Source organism: Meriones unguiculatus, chromosome 9, assembly GCF_030254825.1.
Source record: "Meriones unguiculatus strain TT.TT164.6M chromosome 9, Bangor_MerUng_6.1, whole genome shotgun sequence".
Classification (NCBI taxonomy): domain Eukaryota; kingdom Metazoa; phylum Chordata; class Mammalia; order Rodentia; family Muridae; genus Meriones; species Meriones unguiculatus.
In genome coordinates, this window is record NC_083357.1 from 31,071,336 (window position 1) to 31,092,308 (window position 20,973).

The 20,973-nt window shown below is 34.1% G+C and overlaps 1 protein-coding gene across 2 annotated transcripts in view; it reads left to right on the plus strand.

Moving 5' to 3' along the window:
• Top2b (DNA topoisomerase II beta) overlaps positions 1-20,973 on the plus strand; it is a 60,253-nt gene that overhangs the window by 8,197 nt on the left and 31,083 nt on the right. For both annotated transcript variants that reach the window (XM_060390996.1, XM_021648064.2), the window contains exons 2-7: positions 8,455-8,610; positions 9,791-9,881; positions 11,202-11,265; positions 17,209-17,354; positions 18,371-18,468; positions 19,069-19,281. In XM_060390996.1, coding sequence (XP_060246979.1) covers positions 8,455-8,610; positions 9,791-9,881; positions 11,202-11,265; positions 17,209-17,354; positions 18,371-18,468; positions 19,069-19,281 — 768 coding nt within the window. The remainder of the gene's footprint in view (positions 1-8,454; positions 8,611-9,790; positions 9,882-11,201; positions 11,266-17,208; positions 17,355-18,370; positions 18,469-19,068; positions 19,282-20,973) is intronic.

Genomic DNA, 20,973 nt, shown 5'->3' on the forward strand with positions numbered 1-20,973 from the left:
TTGCTGCTTCAGTCTCTGTGAGCTCATATGAACTCCGCTTAGTTGATTGGTAGGCCATGCTTACTTATCTCTTTTCCCCTGTAGACATGTTTAGATTTTTTTTTTCCTGTGTAACTAAGCATGGGTAAATTTATCCTGAAATTCATCAATTTCTTCTAGATTGTCTTATTGTTGGCATATAATTTTAGCTGTGTCTTAGAACACCCTTCTTTTTGTGGCATAAGTTGTAATGTCTCTTTTTTGTTTCAATTTCAGTTACATCCTTTTTGAAAGAACTAGTTTTACCGAAGTACATTTGTTACTTAGTCTAACTAAAGTATATTGTTTAGTGCTGTTGTGCTGAAATACCTGATAGAAATAGGGAGAAGAGATTTATTTTGGCTCAGCAATATGTGTTGGTGGGGAAGATGTAGTGACAGAAGCATGTAGTGGTTACTGTTCACATCAGGTAGATCAGGAAGCAGAACGAGGTAGGAGTTGGGCCCAGTTAGCTTTCAAAGATGCAGCCTTAGTAACCACTTTTCTGTAGCTAGGCCTCATCACCTAAGTTTCACCACCTTCCAAAGTAACATTACCAAGCATTCAAACTTGAGCCTGTAGGGGAGGTTTCATATTCAAATCATTGCAAAACCCTGTCTTTCTTAGACTTGTGGCCACCTCTCAGTCCAAATTATACTCAATCCAACTTTCGACATTGCTCAAAAGTGTCTCTACTTAGACACAACCAATCTCTTGTTGACCCTTTATAAGATAAAAAATGTTATAAACATCAATATATGATAGCATGCAGTTGATATTACTGTTCCAAAAGAGAAGAACAAAAGAGTGCCAAGGGAAGACCAAACCAAATAAAGAGCGTGACTCAGCAGGACAGACACTTGAGTTCTGTAGACCCACCATGCAGCATCAAGGGCACATAGTTGAATGACATGAGCTTCAACTGGCTTGAGCAGACCCACCCTTATGTCTGAGCCATTTGAAGCTCATGTTTGCTCTCTTGGTCTGGGTCTGCTTAATGCTTGTACTTTTTCTTGGCGGTCTCCATTTCAAGTGAAACATTATTCTCATAGTTTGATAATAGGTTACCTTCTGTAGTTATCAACCCTGTCAGACACTGCTTAGTCTCACAGGCAAATTCTTGATGGAGTGTTACAGGATTCTGTAATTCCTACATTTTGCAAAAACAGAAAATTTTAGATGTAGCCTGTTTCTTTTGGACCACAACTGCAGTGGCCGCTGAGTTTCTGGACAGCTAAGCCTGGGAGGGCCCTGAGTAGTTAGAGTACTCCTGGAACACTTTTTTTTTTTTTTTATGGGAAATCTTTTAAATGAGTTCATAGTTTTATATTTTGGAGCCTGTGTTGGTGGAGTTTTGCCAACAGTTGTTGAATGCTTTTAAAGTCCCTTTGCTATTGTCCTAGTGTTTAAATTGCTTAGCTTCATTTGACCATTTCTAATCTCTCTTTTTAACTGTTAGGGCCTTTTGGTTTGCCAATACACTTTTTCTGGCTTAATAAGTTTCCCCCCCCCCCCTCTGCAAAGCTGGCTAATATTAGCTAACAGAAACCATGCTACATCCCAAGTTTTTCTGCTTTCTTGAAAATTCCTTTGATAAATTATTAGTTTATTAAATTCAGTCTCATTCAGATATTCATTACACTGCAAAATATGCAGAAATTCTTTGCCAGCTGTAACAGGAATGGTTTCTAGGCCAGTTCCCAATAGAGACCTTGCTCACACCTGAAACCTTGGTTTCAGTCTTTACTGTCTACGTTTCTGTTGTCATTGTAATCTGTTTGAACTCCCACTGGAAGTACCCATTAAACTCTGCTTATGGCATTTTGGGATTTCTCTAGTTCATATATCAAGCCTCTTGCAATTTGTTCCCCCCAAACCAGTTCGAAAATAAACAAAGTTCAGGTTTAGGCACTGTTTCTTTGGTACCAGTTTTAGAGTTAGTTACCTTTGCATTGCTGCGACTTAAAACACCTGACAGAAACAACTTCCAGAAGAGGATTTATTTTGGTTCATGGTTTCAAGGTATTTCAGTCTCTTCTAGCAGGAATATATGGCAGTCATTTACACGTCAGGGCTGAGATTAGTACCAAGATAAGTGTACCTTCAGTGACTTGCTTCTACTGACCTATTTATGCAGGCTGGCACTAACCTCCTGAAGGCTCTGCATCCTTCCAAAATAATACCAGTAGCTTGAGAGCAGTCATTTGAAACATGAGCCTGTGTGGGACATTGCACGTTTAAGCCTTAAAAAGCATTTGTGTATTTTGTTGATCTTAAAAAACAAAAACAAAAAAACAACAACAAAAAACAAAACAACTCTTGCTTTCATTGACTTTAAGAACTTAAAAAATTTTTTTCTCTGAGAAAGCAAAATGACATGATTTATTGTACATATTTACACTTGACCACAACTGAGAGCAGAACTTGTCTAGATTGCCTCAGGGCCAGGGCAGAGATCCAACAGACACCATTTTTGGCAGGCCTCAGAAGTGGTCTTGGTGATCAGATGGTCGTGAAGCCCCAGATACAGTGGGAGACGTTATCACTAGTAGCATACAGTTCAGCTACTTGTACCAGCATCTCAGCCACTGGCATTCCTTATTTCTTCTCCTGTAGCCACCATGGGTACACAGCTAGCTTAGTTGGTCTTTGGCTGATCTTTTTTCTCTGGAGCTGTAGGTGGTGTGCTTATTATATATAATGTATTTTTATTTGGTGACACTTCTTAGCAAGCATTCACTTTCCCCACCTCATTCTCATGGCAAAGCAACTTCTGTAAAGAAGACACTAAGGCTGTGGGACTTGAATCTTATTTTCTCCTGTCTGTTAGTTTTAGATTTAGTTTTATGCATAGTTTCTTAATGTATGCTATTAGCTCAACATCTTCATTTAAAAATTTTAAATGTGGTTTCACTTTATTTTGATCCTGTAAGCTTTGGTGCCTTTTTTGCTTTTATTTACACACATACATTTTCTAAATTATCTAGTATTTTTTCTTTGATTTTTTTTCTTTACAAGTATATTGTTTAATTCCCACCATTTGTGGATTTTCTATTTCCCTACTATTTTTTTCTAGTTTCATTCTGTTATAGACTGAGAGGATGTATGTCTTTAATCTTCAGTTTGTTGAGATTTATAGGCTAACATCTGGTTTATGTCAGCGAATGCTTCATGTGCAATTGGGAAGAATGTGCATTCAGCTCTTCTTGAGTGAGCCTCTGTATATGTCTATTAGGTTTGACTTATGCTTTATAAGTCCTTTGTTTTCATATTGACTCTTGGTCTGGTTGTCTTGTCCATAGTTGGGGTGTAGGAGCTTGTCCTACATGGGGTGTAGAAGCTTTTTATTATCACTGTATTGCTCTCTCTCTCTCTCTCTTTGGTTCTGCTGGTGTTTGCTTTATATAGTTTATACTCCAGTGTTACAACAATGAGATTTTCCTGGTAAATTATCTTTGTCTTTTGTCACAGTTTTTGTTCAAACTTAGTCTATTTTGTGTAATATAACTATGGTACCCTACTTCTTTGGATCCTGCTTGTATGAAGTATGCTTCCCCACCATCTCTACAGCCGTCTATGTGTTCTTAGATTTAAAGTGTGTTTCTGTGGGTACCATGTAGTTGGATTAAAGAAAAATCAAATTGGCTATATATGCTTTAACAGGCATTAAATCCATTAATACTTAAAGCAGCACAAGGATTTATTGTTGGATTTTTAATTTTATTTATATCATATAGCTCTTTATCTTTTCTCTTTTGCTGTCTTCTTTTGTGAGGCTATTCTTTCATTCCCTTCTCATCTTATGTTTTGTCGGTATTTTCTTTATGGTTATCACTGCAATTACATAAAATAGCTTAATGAGATAACATTCAATTTTAAATTAATTTTAACTTGACCAATTGCATATAAAAGCTGTATACATACTTCTGCTACACACAGATTTTTAATATTAGAGTTTTATAAGGTTATCAGCAGTTACTCAAAAAACAGACTAGAGCAAAAGTAGGATGAAATGTAAAGTGCTTTGAGTTAAAACCTGGCAAGAAACTATAGCACAAATTATGTTTGCATATTATTTAACAGATTTATAATTACTTTTATATTTTTACTTTTAAACATTTATATTATATTCTAAAGTAATAAATGTTTCTACATTAATGTTGAAAGTTCTAGAGCTGGTTATGGTGACTCATGCTTTTAATCCTAGCACTTTCGAGGCAGAGGCAGGTGTATCGTAGAGAGTTCAAGGCCAGCCTGGTCTACAAAGTGAGTCCAGGACAGCCAAGGCCACACAGAGAACACCTGTCTTGAAAAAAATTGAAAAGAAAAAAAGAAACTTCTATATTTGTCTTTCCCAGGAAGGCTTATCTTTTCATATGGCTTTTGCTTCAGCTTGATGGGTTTTTATCAGTAACTGTGCTCAGCTTTTGCTTAATTTTTTAAAATAACCTAATGATTAAAAGTTATCTTTTAATCTTGAAAATGTTTGTAGGGCAGTTTTGCCAGATATTTTGGTTGCCAGGTTTTAATATATCTTCCTACTTTTGTTTTAGTTTGTAGCTGTTGAGTAACTGCTGATAACCTAGTAAAACTCTCTAGTATATGATAATTTGTTTTTGTTTTGTTTTTTGTATTGCTGTCAAGATTCTCCCCTTTGTGACTTTTTTAAAATTTATTTTTATTTTATGTGCATTGGTGTTTTGCCTGCATGGATGTCTATGTGAGAGTATCAGATCCTAGAGTTAATAGGCAGTCATGTGGTGCTGGGAATTGAACCCAGGTCCTCTGAAAGAGCAGTCAGTCCTCTTAACCACTGAGCCATCTCTCCAGCTCCTTTTGTGATGTTTTTATCCTATGATGTTGGGAATTGAATTCATAGTCTCTTGGTTGGGCCTGTAGTCCTATCCAATTGACAGTTTGAGTATATGTCTACTATTAGTAGAGGTTTCTTAGGTTTGTGCTTGTTTGAATTCTGTGAGCTTTTTAAATTTGTTCACGTTTCTTTCCATCTTGGGAAAGTTCTTCCTATTTTCATTTTTTTTTTCCTTTGAGACATTTTGTAACGTATATTCTGTTTGATGGTACCCACAGGTGAGCCAGGTATTTTAAAAATGTTTCTTCGTTCTTTCTCTTTTTGGTTCCTTTCCGTTTGAAATTTCTGTCTTCATATTTTTTCTTGTGGTAACCAAGTCTATTGTTGAGTCTGTGTAGTTTTAGTTATTGTAGTCTTTAATTTTAGAAATAATGCTTGAGTCTTTTGTTTTTTATCTACTTATCTCATTTTTTTCATTTATTATTTTACGGTTTAGTTGGGCATTTGTACATGTTCTTTGTTCCTTGAGCTTCCTCTTATCTTTGTTTCTCCCTTCCCTTTTATCCATTCCTTACCATTCTTTTTTTCTATTCCCATTTTCTCCTCTCCTCTTCTTTTCCCTCCTTCCCTCCTCTCTTTCTCTCCTCTTCTCCCTTACCCCCTCCTCTTTTTCCTTTCTTCCCTTCAGTTCCCATCTTCCTCTCCCAAGACAGGACCTCTAGCCTAGTCTGAACTTTATTTAAAGCATCCTCTTGCCTTAACTTCTTAAATGCTAGGATTATATATATGAGTACCCCGTTTCCTTAGGGAAAATCCATGGAGATTTAATTTGTCCCTTTGAATGTTTTTTCTTCTTTTTCTTCTTCCCCTTTTCTTTGTTTTTCTCTCAAAGTTAGGGTTAGCTTAGTTACCTCTATTCCGGGCAGTTTCTCTAACTGGTTAGTCCATCTAGAACATCAGGAGGGATTTTTCAAACATTTTTTTCAGGGATGTGGCATCTTTGGGCTTGTTCACTGCAGAGTTTTGTCTGTATCTATACTTGGGGTGTATACTTGGTCTGTGGTGTCTCCACTGCCCTCCTGTGTCTACTCCCACACACTGTGATAAGCCATGGTACTCGAGCTCCACCTAATGTCTATGCCTAGAACTACAGGCTGTGGGTGCTAGATCAAATTATTTTCATTTCCTTTGTTCTCAGTGGTTCCCAGTTTAGCAACTTTTCTTGCCAGTGCTTGCTTAGATTAAAAAAAGACAGCAAACAGTCCCTCTGGTAACACTTCTATCTTTCCTATGGAGGTCCACTTGGACAGAAGCTTATTTCTTCTTCCCTGTCTTCTTGAGAAGAGTTGTGGGCTTATGTGAGGTTTTATATTCATCATCCAAGGGACAAGACCTTTTAAGCAGTTTCTGGACTTCTTCCAAGGCTGAAGGATTCATATATTACAGTTTAATCTATGTTTCTATGGGGAAAGGAGTTTGGAGTTTCTTAATCTTCAGTATTGTTGACATTATACTATGTATTCTGATTTCTATGTTATCATTTTTGCAAGAATGACAATTCTTTGAATTTGATAAGAATATAGTAGATTTCCCATTTCTTTTTCTCTTATACCCATGGGGAGTACGTAGAAGGGGGGATGAGGTGGCAACCATTTGTTAGGAAGGTGCAGGAATGTGGTTAAGTTGTTGAAAATGGTATGAGGCAGGGCATTATCTCTGCTGTCCATCTCCAGATGCCAATTCAGCTTAGCAAAAACTGCTAAGACCAGTTTTGAAATCTAAATTAGGTATACACTAACTTCAGATTGATTTAATCTTGAAGAAATTTTTTTGTTGTGCTGTTTGTTTTAGAGAAGTCTACTTTATGGGAAATATTTTTCCTATGTTCTTGTTATAGGTTTGCAACCTTTATGCCAATGATCACATACTTTGAGATGCCTTTCTAAATTGTTGATAGAAAAATCACCTCCCTTTGATTCGATAGGTCTGGCATTTTAAAATACTTAGATAATAATTTTAATAATTATGATCTTTGTTCTAAGTATTCTGAAATCCTGTATTAGTTATTACTTCTCTCATTGCTCTGATAAAATAACTCAGAAAGTAACTTGAAGAAGGAGACTTTTTGTTTACATTTGGAAGGTTCATTTCAGTAGATTAAAGCAGTTTATTTTATGTGGCAAAACAACGGATCTTCGGAAACAGTAGATGAAGTTGCATGAGAATTTTTGCCACTAGAGGAACTTAGTTTTAAAACTAGGGTAAAATGGGGCTACCTTGGGCAGTTCAGAGGGTTAGATATGGCATGAGAATGCCTCTAACTGTGGTAGCAGGACATGTTAGTGAGCTGATCATATTACATATGCATTCAGGAAGCAAGGGATGAGTACTGGTGAGTTCCTTGTTTTTTTCCCCCCCCCCCTTTTATTCTATTTATGTTGTGTAGTCTTGTGACATTCAGGGTAGCTTTTTTCCATTTTTGTTAAACTGTTTTTGAAACATTTTCACAGACACAACCACAAGTTTTGTCCTCTAAGTTATTCTACATCCCATAAAATTGACATTAACTATCACAGTGCCCGTCTTAAAAATAGTTTATTTCTAAAAACATCATAACAGCAGAAAACCTTATTTGTAATTTAGGAACTAATATTTTAAAAATATAGTTTATCTTTCTGGCTAATGAGTGCATCAAACTCTTGGCAAAAATAGAATATAAAAACATTATGGAATAATTATTTTGTAGAATACTACTTTTAAGTGAATTGGCACTATTAATGATTAAGTGTATAAATGAAAGAAAATATGAGTATAGCAAAAATCAGTAAAAATATTACTTGAAACATTATTAAATGTTTTTAACATTATATAAATTCATGGCCTTGAAATTCCCATAAGGTTTTTCTTTTACAAGTCTGATTTTTGTTTATATTACTTACAGGGCATGCATTTTCATTTTTTAACATATGTAATGACATTTTAAAGAAGTAAAACATGGTGTTATGCTTATGTTAAGAAACTGAAAATAGGTCATCTTAATCCCTTTATTAGAGAGATGGTATATTAGTCAGCATTGGGGAATCTGGAAGGAAATGCTCTATTGCTGTGAGGAAGATGGGGAAGTCTTTAGACTTGGAAGTTTGATCTGGTTCTCAGCTGTTATAGGAATGGTTACCCTTACCTTCACCTAGCTCTATATTCTTGGAACATGCAGAGGAATGAATCAATAGTTGCTTCAGTTTTGGGTCACCCTGAACTGAAACTGACATGATCTACTAATACGAGCAGCTTGAAGATTTTATAGCCATGGTAGTCTTGGCCATATTGTATTTACTAACTATATAGGCTGTTTTGTGTGACCCTCAAAGCCACTCATGTTTTCTTATGATTCTGTAAACTGTCTGTAACCTGAATCTTTTGGGAAACCTCGAACACAAACCATTAGGTTGACATCTTAGAGACATGAGGTCAGAATTCTACTAATTCTGATAATTATAAGACAGTCCAACTGCTAGTAGTAGGTAACAGTGATCTTTAGGACTTGAACATTAGTGAGTTTGTCCTTTGGTGTAAGATATTTAAATTTGATTTTTTTGGTTAAGTTAGACTTTTTTTTTGATCAGAACAATGCTGCAAAGAAAGAAGAGTTGGAAACAGCAAACAAAAATGATTCTTCAAAAAAGTTGTCTGTTGAGAGAGTATACCAGAAGAAGACCCAACTTGAACATATTCTCCTTCGTCCTGATACATACATTGGATCAGTGGAACCACTGACACAGGTAATTACTTGCTAAAATTGATTATTATTAGGGAATATGCATATCTTCTTTTAAAATATTTTAATACAATTATGGTTATGTAGTTTGTAAGTCTGTGATTTCATGTCTCTCTGTGATAATGATTAAGAAGGGAAAGAGAAGCTAAGAATGTAGCTCACAATGCACAGGGATCTGGGCCTGAAACTCATACCAAAAGAAAAACAAAACAAAACAAAAGTGAATCCTGAGAGAGATCCAGGAGAAATGAAAGTCTGTTCATTAATTTATGGAGATAAGTACACTAGAATACAGGAGCATAGAATATAATGATGCCATAAGATATATTTTTTTTAAGTTCAACACAATGTGTGCGGTGGTTTACTTTAATAGTGGCACATTCTAGAATTGACTATGTTTACTGTGGACTTGGCTTACATATATTATTCTGTTTGATTCTAACAATTTTGGGAAGCCCAAAGTCAGGCTTCTATTGCTTTATTCTGTGCTACTTCTTCTAAAGAATGAAGTGAAAGTATAAAATAAATAGATGTTTTTTGTAGTTTTAAATATTACTTAGATACTGTTTCTGGTGATTCTTAATTCTTGACAGAAAAACAGTAATCCCTAGGCCTTAGGGACTTGTTTTGGGGTCCCCATATGTTGTAGAATAGTTAGAATTAGGACTGCTAACCTCTGCTTTATGTAACTGGCAGAGAAACTGAAATCAAAGGTGTTTTTTTGGGCACTGGGAATGAGCTCAGGGTCTTACATATGGTTAAACATAAACTATTACTGAGTTACAGCCTTATATTAAAGCTGACCTTATGTGTGAATAAAATATAAGCATTACAAAATGAACAACTTTCCATTTTAGTTACTTAAGTTCATTGTGACTATTGAACTTGACTTGAGCTTTACTTTGAAAGGCCGTTTTAAATAGAGTAAATTAAAATATGGATTTTTGTTAATTTCTTTTTCTTGAGACCAGGTTTCACTTTGTAGTTCTGGCTAGCGGTGAACTCACTTGTAGCCCAGATTTGACCTCAAATTGTAGCAGTTCTCTTTTCTCATCTTCCTCTGAGTGTTTAGATTACAGATAGGAACCACCACATCTTGTTGACAGTGGGGGTTCATGCTGTGTAAAATTGGAGTTGGGGATTTATGTTGTAAAACGTGTTTTTAAATCATTCTCTTAACACAGTTAATGTGGGTGTATGATGAAGATGTAGGAATGAACTGCAGAGAGGTTACCTTTGTTCCAGGCTTATACAAAATCTTTGATGAAATTTTGGGTGAGTACTTACTTAGGATGTAATGCATGTATTTCTACTAATGTCAGAGTATTGGCCCAGCCCGTATCAAGCAAGTTTTGCAGTATAATTTAAAAAATAAATATTTTGCTGGGTTTTGTTGATACACACACATACATATGTATAATATATATATATTAAACATATGTATTAAGTATGTTCATTGGAAAATTGACACCCAGCTGTAATAGTTTTATATTTGTTTGCTTTTTAGCATTTTGCTTATGTTTGTTCATGTGTGAAGTTAGCGTGTTGCATTTGTAACCCCATAGAGAACTGTACTCTCATGTGTGCTCTCATCTGGGGTTTATTACCATCAGGGTTACTTGGGGAGCATGTTTCATAGGGACATGGCCTTAACTTGGCAGATTGTGTGAGTTGGAGATTGGACATGGAAATTAAAGTTTTTCTTACCCACTGGTTAGGTATTCCTATTGGGCAGCTTAGTTTAGTAAGCTCTGCTCTCTTCTCAATTCATTAATACCGTTACGATGAAGTGGCTGTGCCTTATTGACTCAGACAGTACTTATGCTCTGTAAATGTCTTTAGCCTTAGACTATCTAGACATTCTCTGCTTGCCTCATTAATGTAGTTTGAGGTTTCTTAGACTGTGATTGTGTAGATCTCTTAGCTTCTTTCTTGTAAGTCCTTGGGGAAAGTGATGGAGTATACCTGGTTATGCTTTGCATTTACATTCTGGTCTCAGACTAGATGCTACTATTTTAGGCTTTTACACGAGCTTTTAATCTGGAAGTTGAATGTTTATGTTTGTAATTTTTGGTGACACTGATTTTATAAAGAAAAAGTATCTTTTTCATCAGTTTAAGATCATAAGGGCTTTAAACTTTAAATCATAAGGGCATTAAAGACTTAAGTTCAAAAATAACTAGTTTACTCTCTATATAAAATTATTAATTTATTGAAGGAGATTAAGAAAAGGTAACTATTTGTCACCAAGATGTAAAGTAAACCAAATGTTTTACCTTTAAGCTTGGATCGGGGTTATATGTAGATGTTTTTGCTCTTTTTTATATTTGTAGGTCAGTGAACACCCCCTGCCTTGGGTGTGTGCGTGTGTTTGTGTTTTCCTGTGTTTCCTGTAGCATAACAGTAATTTGGAATTACTGAGTAAAACTTAGCTTTTTCTAAATAGAAAATAATATTTTTATAGTTGAAGTTAATAGTGATCGACTGTCACCACTTGCTGATGTTACTACTAAGCTGGGGTGCACATATAGTTGTGTTCATAAGTTGATATAATCCTGTATGCTTTATTTCTCATTGTGCTATTTAATTTTGTAGTTAATGCTGCTGACAATAAGCAGAGGGATAAGAATATGACCTGTATTAAGGTTTCTATTGATCCGTAAGTATATTTCAAGTTTAATTTCTTTTATGCTAAGTTGTTTTATTCAGGCAATTCTCAATTTATGAATAAATGTGTATTGTATATGGTTTTACAGCTTTGTTTTTTTTCTTTTTTTGGACTTGGTTATTTTTTCTTTTCACTATTTTATTATGTCCATTTCCTCAGAAAGTACTTCCTTAACCACTTTAGTTACTAGAGCAGTCATCCATCTTTTCTTCTTATTTTTCTTCAGGACATTAGGCTGAGACTGTTAGTGTTATTCTGGGATAAATTTATTCTTCATGACTAGAATTTGGCTCTTTCCATTATATATGTCTTAGTTAATAAATTGAAGCCTGCTGGGTATTATAGAATGCCTACCATATGTTTGGCTAGCTAGATTTCACTGTGATGATTTTGTTTAGAAAGATGTATATGGAAGAAGTTAAGTGAGAATATTCAGTAGTTTTAATAAGATAATTGTTTTCTTCATGCCTTTGATGAAAGCTTTATACCGTTTAAAGTCAGTAGTAATTTAGTATAATTAAGGCGTTTCTCTAATAAACACAGAAGTTTAGCCATTAAGTCTTACTGTCAGTAATTTAATTTCTGAGGTCGTAGCTAAGATTAATGATATAATAGAAATATAAAACAAAAATAATTAGTATTTGGTTGTACCATGAAATTAATTGCAAATTTACAAAATATTTCCATGTATCTATGCTATTGAAGTTTGTGAATTTTATTTTCTTAATTTTTATAGATAATATATTCTAAAGACTATATAATTAAGTATACAGGTACTTATAAGTTAAAACTTACACTGAAATTTTTCAAGGAAATTTAAGCTGTCATAATTCTTTTTCTTTCTTGTTTATGAAATTATCAGTTAAATACAATAAATACCTTTATATTTTTTTTCTGAAGAGTAAGGAGTGATATATATTGGTTGTTTAATTATTTGTAAGCTTGTATAAAATTTAGAATTAAATGATTGTGGTCAAAAACGAAGGGAAATGGGGCTTTTCTTAAACACATTTTGCTTGTTTGTTTTGGTCTTTCGAGTTAGGTTCTGTAGTAGGATCATCCAGACTGGCCTTAAATTTATCATCTTTCTACCTTGGCTGAGAATGTGCCACTATCCTCAGCTTTGCAGTCCATCTTTGATGGACAGAGTTGCTATTGTTTAGTTCTTCTGTGTTAATTCTTAAAGTCATTACTGTTGCATTTAAAAATGGCATGAGAACTGATAGACTAAGATCAGAAAGAAGGAGAGGAAGACCTCCCCTATCAGTGGACTTGGGGAGGGGCATGCATGCAGAAAGGGGAGGGGGTGGGATCGGGAGGGGAGGAGGGAGGGGCTTATGGGGGGATACAAAATAAATAAAGTGTAATTAATAAAAGTTAAATAAAAAATTAAAAAAAATAAAAATGGCATATGTAATCTCAACAAAGTGAAAAGAAAGGGAGTTGTTACCAACTTACTATATTATCCGTACAGCAATTCTCTTTTATAACTTTTTATTCATGTTTTTAGTTAGTCACAAAATAATGAGTTTCACTATGACATTTTTATACATGCATATCATTGTAACTTGCTCATATTTAGCTTCTCACCTCTACTCTTCTGATTTTCTGTATGTGTGTGTTTAAATTTAAATTCTGCACATGACAGAAGACATTCCACATTTTTTCTTTCTTTTCCCATTATGTTTAAAAAACACTTTGTTTTAACTCCCTTGTAATCCACAAAGATTCTTATGTGGACACAAGTGAGATGTATATGTAGATTTATTTGGCTTTTAGTGATTATTATGTCAGTGTTTATTTATCATCGTCTTATTCTAATTACCACTTCTAGAAAATTTTTTGTTTTTTTCAAGACAGGGTTTCTCTATGTAGCCTTGGCTTACCTGGATTCACTTTGTAGACCAGGCTGGCCTCAAACTCACAGAGATCCTTCTGCCTCTGCCTGCCTGAGTGTTGGGATGACAGGTATGCACCACAATACCTGGCTTCTAGGAAATGCTTTAAGGAAAACCTGTCAAGGATGTACTTTTTACTTCTTGATTTTCATTTTGTTTATAAAGTCATTGATTCAAGTTATGGAATTTTTTTCTCATTCCGGAGTTTAGTATATAGTTAAAATTTGAAACAAACGTTTTGTTAGAAGTTGTAGAGTTTTAAATTTGTTTTGTGTTTTAATTGTAACATTTTAGCTTTTATGCGTTTCCTATCATAAGGTTATCTTTTTTACTATATAAACCATAGATGTTTATATAGTATTAGTATGTTTATGTTTTTAGAAACTAAATTATGTTTAGTTTATGTTTTATTTAGTATGTATTTCTAAATTATGTTATGTTTATGTTTATTTAGAAACTAAATAATAACTTAACATTTTTATTTAGCAGTTTCTTTTAAAATTTCTTTTGTGTATATGTGCCTGAGAATGTCTTGTGGGAAGGAGAAGATAATATTCAATAGTTACACTATTTGGCTTAACTTTTGTTGTGCTTCCCCAAAGTATTCTATGATGGAAGAAAATGTCAATTGTAAAAGGCATAGAAATAGATCAGTAGTGAGACATGCTACAAATAGTGTGACAGCTATTCTAGAAGTTAGAGAATTCATCACAACCTATAGGGGAGTTTAAAGAGTATTATATATTGGATGGAGAGTATTGAAACAACTCATTTTCTGGCATCTGTCTGATTAAAAATCAAACAAACAGGACTAGGACTGTAGCTCAGTGGTAGTATAAGCTTACAATGTGGGTGGCTGTAGGTTTGTACCTCAGCACTAGAACAGCAGAATGTGGGAGGCACATTGACTAGAGTTTTGACTATTTCTTTAGCCCAAAGATTGATGCTTATTTTTAGTTGAAAGCTTAAAACTGTAACTTTCAAGTAATACTTAACATGTTTTAAAATACACTTTTTAGCTTATTCAAACTGTTCTTAGAAACTGTTTTTAGAAGCCAGTTTGAATGATATATAGGCTTACTGAAAATAGGAAGTACCAAATTTAAATTTTTTGAAATTATGATGAATGATAATGAATAATTAAACCAATTATTTACAGTGTATGCAAAGCAGGTAAAAACATTTGAAAGTGTTTTAAAGATCGGTGACTTTCCATTTTTCCCTGTTTACACCATACTTTTTTTTTTTTAAGATTTTATTTTTTTATTTTACATACATGAGTGTTCTATCAGCATGTGCACCTACACACCGGAAGAGGGCATCAGATCCCAATATAGATGGTTGTGAGCCACCATGTGATTGCTGGGAATTGAAGTCAGGACCTTTAGAAGAGCAGGCAGTGCTCTTAACTGCTAAGCCATCTCTCCAGCCCTACACCATACTTTTCTACTTTGATTTAGAGAGAGAAAGGAATAGAGAAAGTGAGAGAAGAGGGAAAGAAAGTGAGAGAGAAGAGAGAGAAAGAACAGAGAAAGTGAAAGAGAAAGGAGAGAGAGAGAGTGTATGTATTGGGATTGCCAAAGCACACGGGGAGCTGAGAAGGCAATGTATGGGATCAGTTCTGTCCTCCACTATATGGATCCCAGGAATGAAACTCAAGTTGTTTAGTGTGAATGACTCAGTTTTGTATTCTGTGAACTTTCTTATAAAATCAGTACTTAACAGACTATAGGTTTTAAACCCAAGCTAGTACTGTTTGGAAGTCTAAAAACAAACAAAAAAGTAGTGCCTTTGCTCCTAGTGTCTACTATATTTACCTTTGGTGTTAAGACTCACAAGTGAAAGACCAACAGGCAGAGTGAAAGGGTTATATACTTTAATGTTTAGTTGTAGTTCCAGAAAGATTATTATCTGCCAGGGAGGGAACGATTATTTCATCTAATGAAGGCCATAATAATAACTTAGGGTTTTAAAATTATTATTTTCCTATTTTTACATTGTGGAGAAAAACCTAATTAAAAAGTTAGTGGAGACCAAAGAAAGAAAATCCCAATCATTTGATTTTTATCAGTGAAGACTCAGGAGCCAGATGCTAGGGTGAAAGCCAAGTAGAGGCAGAGAAAGCACCCAGCTGACCTTCCTACTCAGCCAACATCCCAGAAGGAAAACGCCAAAAGGCTTTTCTTCTTCTCCAGGCTGTATTAAATATCCTTCTCTCATTGTCCCTCCTTTCTGTTTAATCCCTGTCAGCTGGTTGCTTGTTCTACCTCTTGATCTAAGGTTAACTTTATTTAACCCTGTTTACAGAAAGCTCTTAGGTTAAAATTGTGTGCCAAGGCTGAGACACACCAAACAAGAAACAGGTTTTCACAGTTTACAATCTTGGGGTTCACCATTGGGATCGAATATCCTGCAATATAAACCGACCCTTGAAGTTTGGGCAAACTTTGACTAGACAAAGTAAAGAATACAAAGATGTTATAATTAAGAGAAAGCCCAATGAACAAAGAAAAAGGAATTGTGAATGGATGTGAATAACAAAATTCAACCCAAAGAAAATTAGTTTGAGTCTTACCAAGTGGTGGTATCTATTCACAGGAATATGGCAGTAGGCCTGTGACTTTAACAGAGCCCTTTTGAGTTTGACTTACTGCAAATGTGGAACTGTGTATGGTCTTGAGAAAGCTGTGCAAACCTGTCAGTTACATAGAGGAGACTACATTGGCGATCACTGTGTATGCCATTACTAGTTCAAGCTGGCTATGACTGACATTTAGACTGAAATAAAGGATTGACACTGATATGAAATTAATTTAGTAAGACTTGATTTAATTCTAGAGAATGATCAGGAGAACTGAGTAAGAAATGTCATCAACATTTGACATATTTGGGAGACGTGACATGCAATTGGACAGTAAGAAAAAAGATACTCTGTTGCTGATTTGAGGAAGTTTCTTTAACTTTTTCATTTATTAATTATTCCATAGATCTTACATTGATTTTACCTTTAAATTTTTGTTACATTTTATTCATTTGTGTGTATGATATGTAAATACATACCAGTGTACACTTGTAGAGGTCGGAGGACAACTGGGGTCGTGGTGGTTCTGTTCTATCTTCACCATATAGGTCCTGTGGATCACTAGTCTGGGTGGCAAGTACCTTTATCTGGTGAACCCTCTAACTGGCCCTGATTGTTTGGCTTTTATTGATCCTTCTAAATATATAGTAACTACTATAGCGTTTGAAATACTAACATGTGTTAGTAAAACATTGTGTCTAAGAATAATTTGGAATCTGATTTGGCAGTCATTAGCTTTTTTTAAGCTGATTTTTAGTATTCAGCTTGAAATGTGTCTCTGAAAATCTTACTCAGTCACGAGTGAATATTTATCACATTTCCTAAAGCAAGATAGTAGGTGAAACTTTTTTTATCTAAGCTACTGCCTATGTCAAGGGTTTGTTACTAATTAGTAGCCTCTGTCTAATATCATTCATCTTAGAATTAATGATTTTATGATAGAAAATTTAAAAGATTTAGACTAGGAAATAATTGTATACTTTAAAACCTTTAAAGTTGTTTATTACTGTGATTTGCAACATACAAAATGTAAGTTGAAAATGGGACACATTTGAGGCTGCTATGTCTTTTTGTATATATTGTATAGCTCTAGCAGATAGTTGGAAGATTAAAATGGTAGTAGCCACTGGTTATATATGCTCTTCCAAAATACAGCAGAGAAAATCATGCCTAATGGCTTCTTGTAAAAGTGTGCCTATTTTTTACTCTTATCTTGGAGATGGAGAAAGTCTTCTTAAAATTTCATGGTCAAATCTTGCAGACCTTACTGATCCTCATATGAGTTATGTCTCTAATACTGAAGTACATGTCTTCATCAAGCTATGCCATTGTTTTCCAGTTGACAATGACTTACATTTTGCTTGTAACCATTCAAGTTTATATTACAGTTCAATACTTTTTGTGGAAATTAAAATATTTAAGTTTAAGTTCTAAATTTTGCTTATGTATTTACAGTGAATCTAATATTATAAGCATTTGGAATAATGGGAAAGGCATTCCAGTAGTAGAACACAAAGTAGAGAAAGTTTATGTTCCTGCTTTAATTTTTGGACAGCTTTTAACATCGAGTAATTATGATGATGATGAGAAAAAAGTTACAGGTAAAGTCTGAATGGAATTTTGATTAATAAGTATCACTTTTCTTAGTATAAAATTTCTAAGTTCTTATTTCTTATGACATCTCATGTGAGGAAACCTGTGACATTTCATTGTGAGGAATCCTCTTTAAAGTTAATATTTTAAGAAAATCTGTTTTGGTTGTATAGTTTTGATTGTATCATCTTAAAAGCATGCCTAAAAGACCACTTAAGCGTGCTTGAAAAATACAGACTTTTAGAATAAAATTGCTGAAATTCTGACCTAATTGGCAGTTAGAATTTTGATTTAGATAACAATACTATGGTACCCATCTGTTATTATATACACACATGTTCTTTAATTTTTTTTATTATTTTATTCTATGTGTATGGGTATTTTGCCTACATGTATGTTTTTGTACCCATATGTGACTGGTTCCCACGAAGGTCAGAAGAACTTGTTAGCTCTCCTGGATCTCTAATTACAGATTGTTGTGAGCCTCTATATGGGTGCTGGGAATTGAATGAACTCAGATGCTCTTAAAGTGCTGAGCCATCTCTGTAGCCCTTGCATATAGTCTTTTAACTTTTTTCCTTAAGTAGGTCAAGAGTGAAAAATAGACTTTGTATATAAAGTACTTTGGATATATATTTTGCTTCAATATGTTGATAAATTCTTATAAGTCCAGGGCTCTGAGAAGTTATATAAATGAAATGACTTTTTTAGAAAGTTTAGATTTCATGCTCACCTAGACTTACTGTGCCGCAGGATATGAAACTTATTTTTCTTAAAATTCGAAGTAATGAATCACAAATTCTTTAATGATATTTCATTGTACCGTATATAGTACCTATTGTATTACTAAATCCCAATAATTTTTAATATAAAAAATTAGACATAGAACTAGTCATTCAGTAATTGATAAAATGATACAACAAATAGAACTGTTTTATGTCAGACTTGCCCTACGATAGGTAAGTTAATAAACTTCCTTTAAAATAACTCTAACTAAAATCTTCATATTTAATTTGTTTTACAGGGGGCCGTAATGGTTATGGTGCAAAACTTTGTAATATTTTTAGTACAAAGTTTACAGTAGAAACGGCATGTAAAGAGTACAAACATAGTTTTAAGCAGGTACGAAAAAGATATGTCCATTTTTAAAATTTCTTTAAAGTTGTTTTATTGTTTTGCTTAGATAATAGAAGTTTAAGTATAAGTTTTTCTGTTTTTTTTTTTTTTTCTAAGTATTAAGCAGGTCACCAAAGAGAAGCCAGAATGTGTAGGAGATTTTATATAGCCTCTTTATCATCCTCTTAAAGCAGGATGCTTTATTTAGCAGATGCAATCACTTAAGCATGCTTGAAAAATTCCTCACTGAGTCATCAAGTTCATATTTAAGAAATGTTGGCAGGGAAAGCATTTTGAATTTTACATATGCCAAAATAATTTTATCATATAAATGTGTCTGGTTACTTTTATAGAAATCTGTGGGAATATTGAATGTGAGAATTGATTCACTGCCTTTGTATAAAAGCTATATAGTTTATTTTCATTACCAACCTTGTGTAATTGTAATATTTACAATTTTTGACTTTGATATTAATCAGTTTCAAGATTTTTTTTTTTGTGAGGTTGGAAATTATAAATGTGGTAAATGAATGTTTTTGTGAGCTAAATCTGTATTATGAAAGTTAGAAGCAGTAAAGAAATACTTGCATATATTTTCTTTTAAAGACATGGATGAATAATATGATGAAGACTTCTGAAGCCAAAATTAAACATTTTGATGGTGAAGATTATACATGTATAACATTCCAACCAGATCTATCCAAGTTTAAGATGGAAAAACTTGACAAGGACATTGTGGCCCTCATGACCAGAAGAGCATATGATTTGGCTGGTTCATGTAAAGGGGTCAAGGTCATGTTTAATGGGAAGAAGTTGCCTGTAAGTGTCTTTTGTGAAATAATTTAATAGTGTTATTTGTAGACTGCAGATAGTTGTATCTTGCTTTTTAAATCTTGCCTGATCTTATTTAACTGGTGTGTTTAGATGAGTATATTTTAAAATTATTATTGATTTTTTGATCTTTTAGCTGCCAGCTTGCTAGCTAATTTCCTTTTCTTATATATTTCCTTTTTTTCTGTCTTCTGATCATTCAAAAAAATGAATCTCATATTATTATCCTTTGAAAATCTTTTTAGTAATTTCCATAGGGTTTGCAATAGGCATCTTATTTAATATCTCACATATAGCTAAAAGACTTTGTCTCTAATCCCAGTTCTCTCTTCCACTTTTTGTGTCATTGTCATCAGACATTTTATGTGTATGTGTGTGTGTGTACATATGTACATGTGCCATGCTTGAATTTGAAGGTCAGAGGATAATCCCAGCTGTTGGTCCTCACTTTCCAACTTGTTTGAGACAAGTTGGTTTTTGTTGTTGTTTCCACTGCTGCACCGTGCAGCATATGGTAGGCATGCTGACTGTCAGTTTCTAGGGATTCTCCTGCCTCTGCCCCAGTTTTTTATAGTCATTGTTGCAAATGCTTGGCTATGCTTGGCTTTATATTGGTTCTGGGGATTTTGACTCAGGCCTTCATGCTTTTACTGCAAGTGAAATTATATCACTGAATTATCTCCCAAGCCCATGACATTCACTCTTTATATAGGTTGTAAACACCATATGGAGAAGAAAAGGAGGCAGAAGAAATATATTAGTATAGCTCTCAGTTTGTGATATATATATATATATTTATATATATATATATATATACGTGTGCTTGCACATATATGTTTTTGTTCTTGTTTGTTGCTTTCTTATTTTGATGATGTAGCCATGTTGCCAGGCTGGCCTGTGACTCCCGGGCTGAAGCAATCCTCCTGCCTCAGCCTTCTAAGAAGTTGCAATCACACACATGTGCCATTTTGCTCAGTTTAATTTTTGATTTAATCTTATACTCCTGCATGAGGATTTTGTTTAACCTTCCTTGTGGAACGGCTGTCTGATTAAATCTTAGTCTTGGATTGCACATTGAGCCTATTCCCCTCAGGTTGGTTTCCGAGTGTTTATGCACGTACATCTTAATCCATTCTGTTTTTTTCATGTGGAGACTTGATGCAGTTCCTGGAGAGAAAACTTGCTGGGGTAGGAACCTCTCCCAACCATTGCCCTTAGGAGCTTCCCATTCTTGCATTCTTCCAGTATTGATTAGTTAAAACAGCTAGTTTAAGACTTTTGCCATTTTATTAAACTTTTGCTCTAGTTAAGTAAATACTGAGATTCTGTGATTTTCTTCAGTATGTGCCACTTTCTAGACTTCAAAATGGCAGTTATTTCACAGTTTCGGTTCTTTACTAGGCTTGTGAAAAATTGTTAATTTGTTTGGTTAGCTCTTTTCCATAAGGATATAGATGTCTTTTGCTTTAATTTTCCCAGGACTCATACTGGAAGGTAAGGCTTGTCATTTGCAAAAAATTAGTGTTATGAAATACTTTATAATAATTTATCTTAATAGCCATCTTGTCATCAAGTACACACACAAATGAATGCTCTAAGAATTGGGGTCAAGAAGGGAATGCTTGATGGCTTGTATCTTGGGTAAAAGTTGTGGTAAATGAGAATAAAATTAAGGAGATA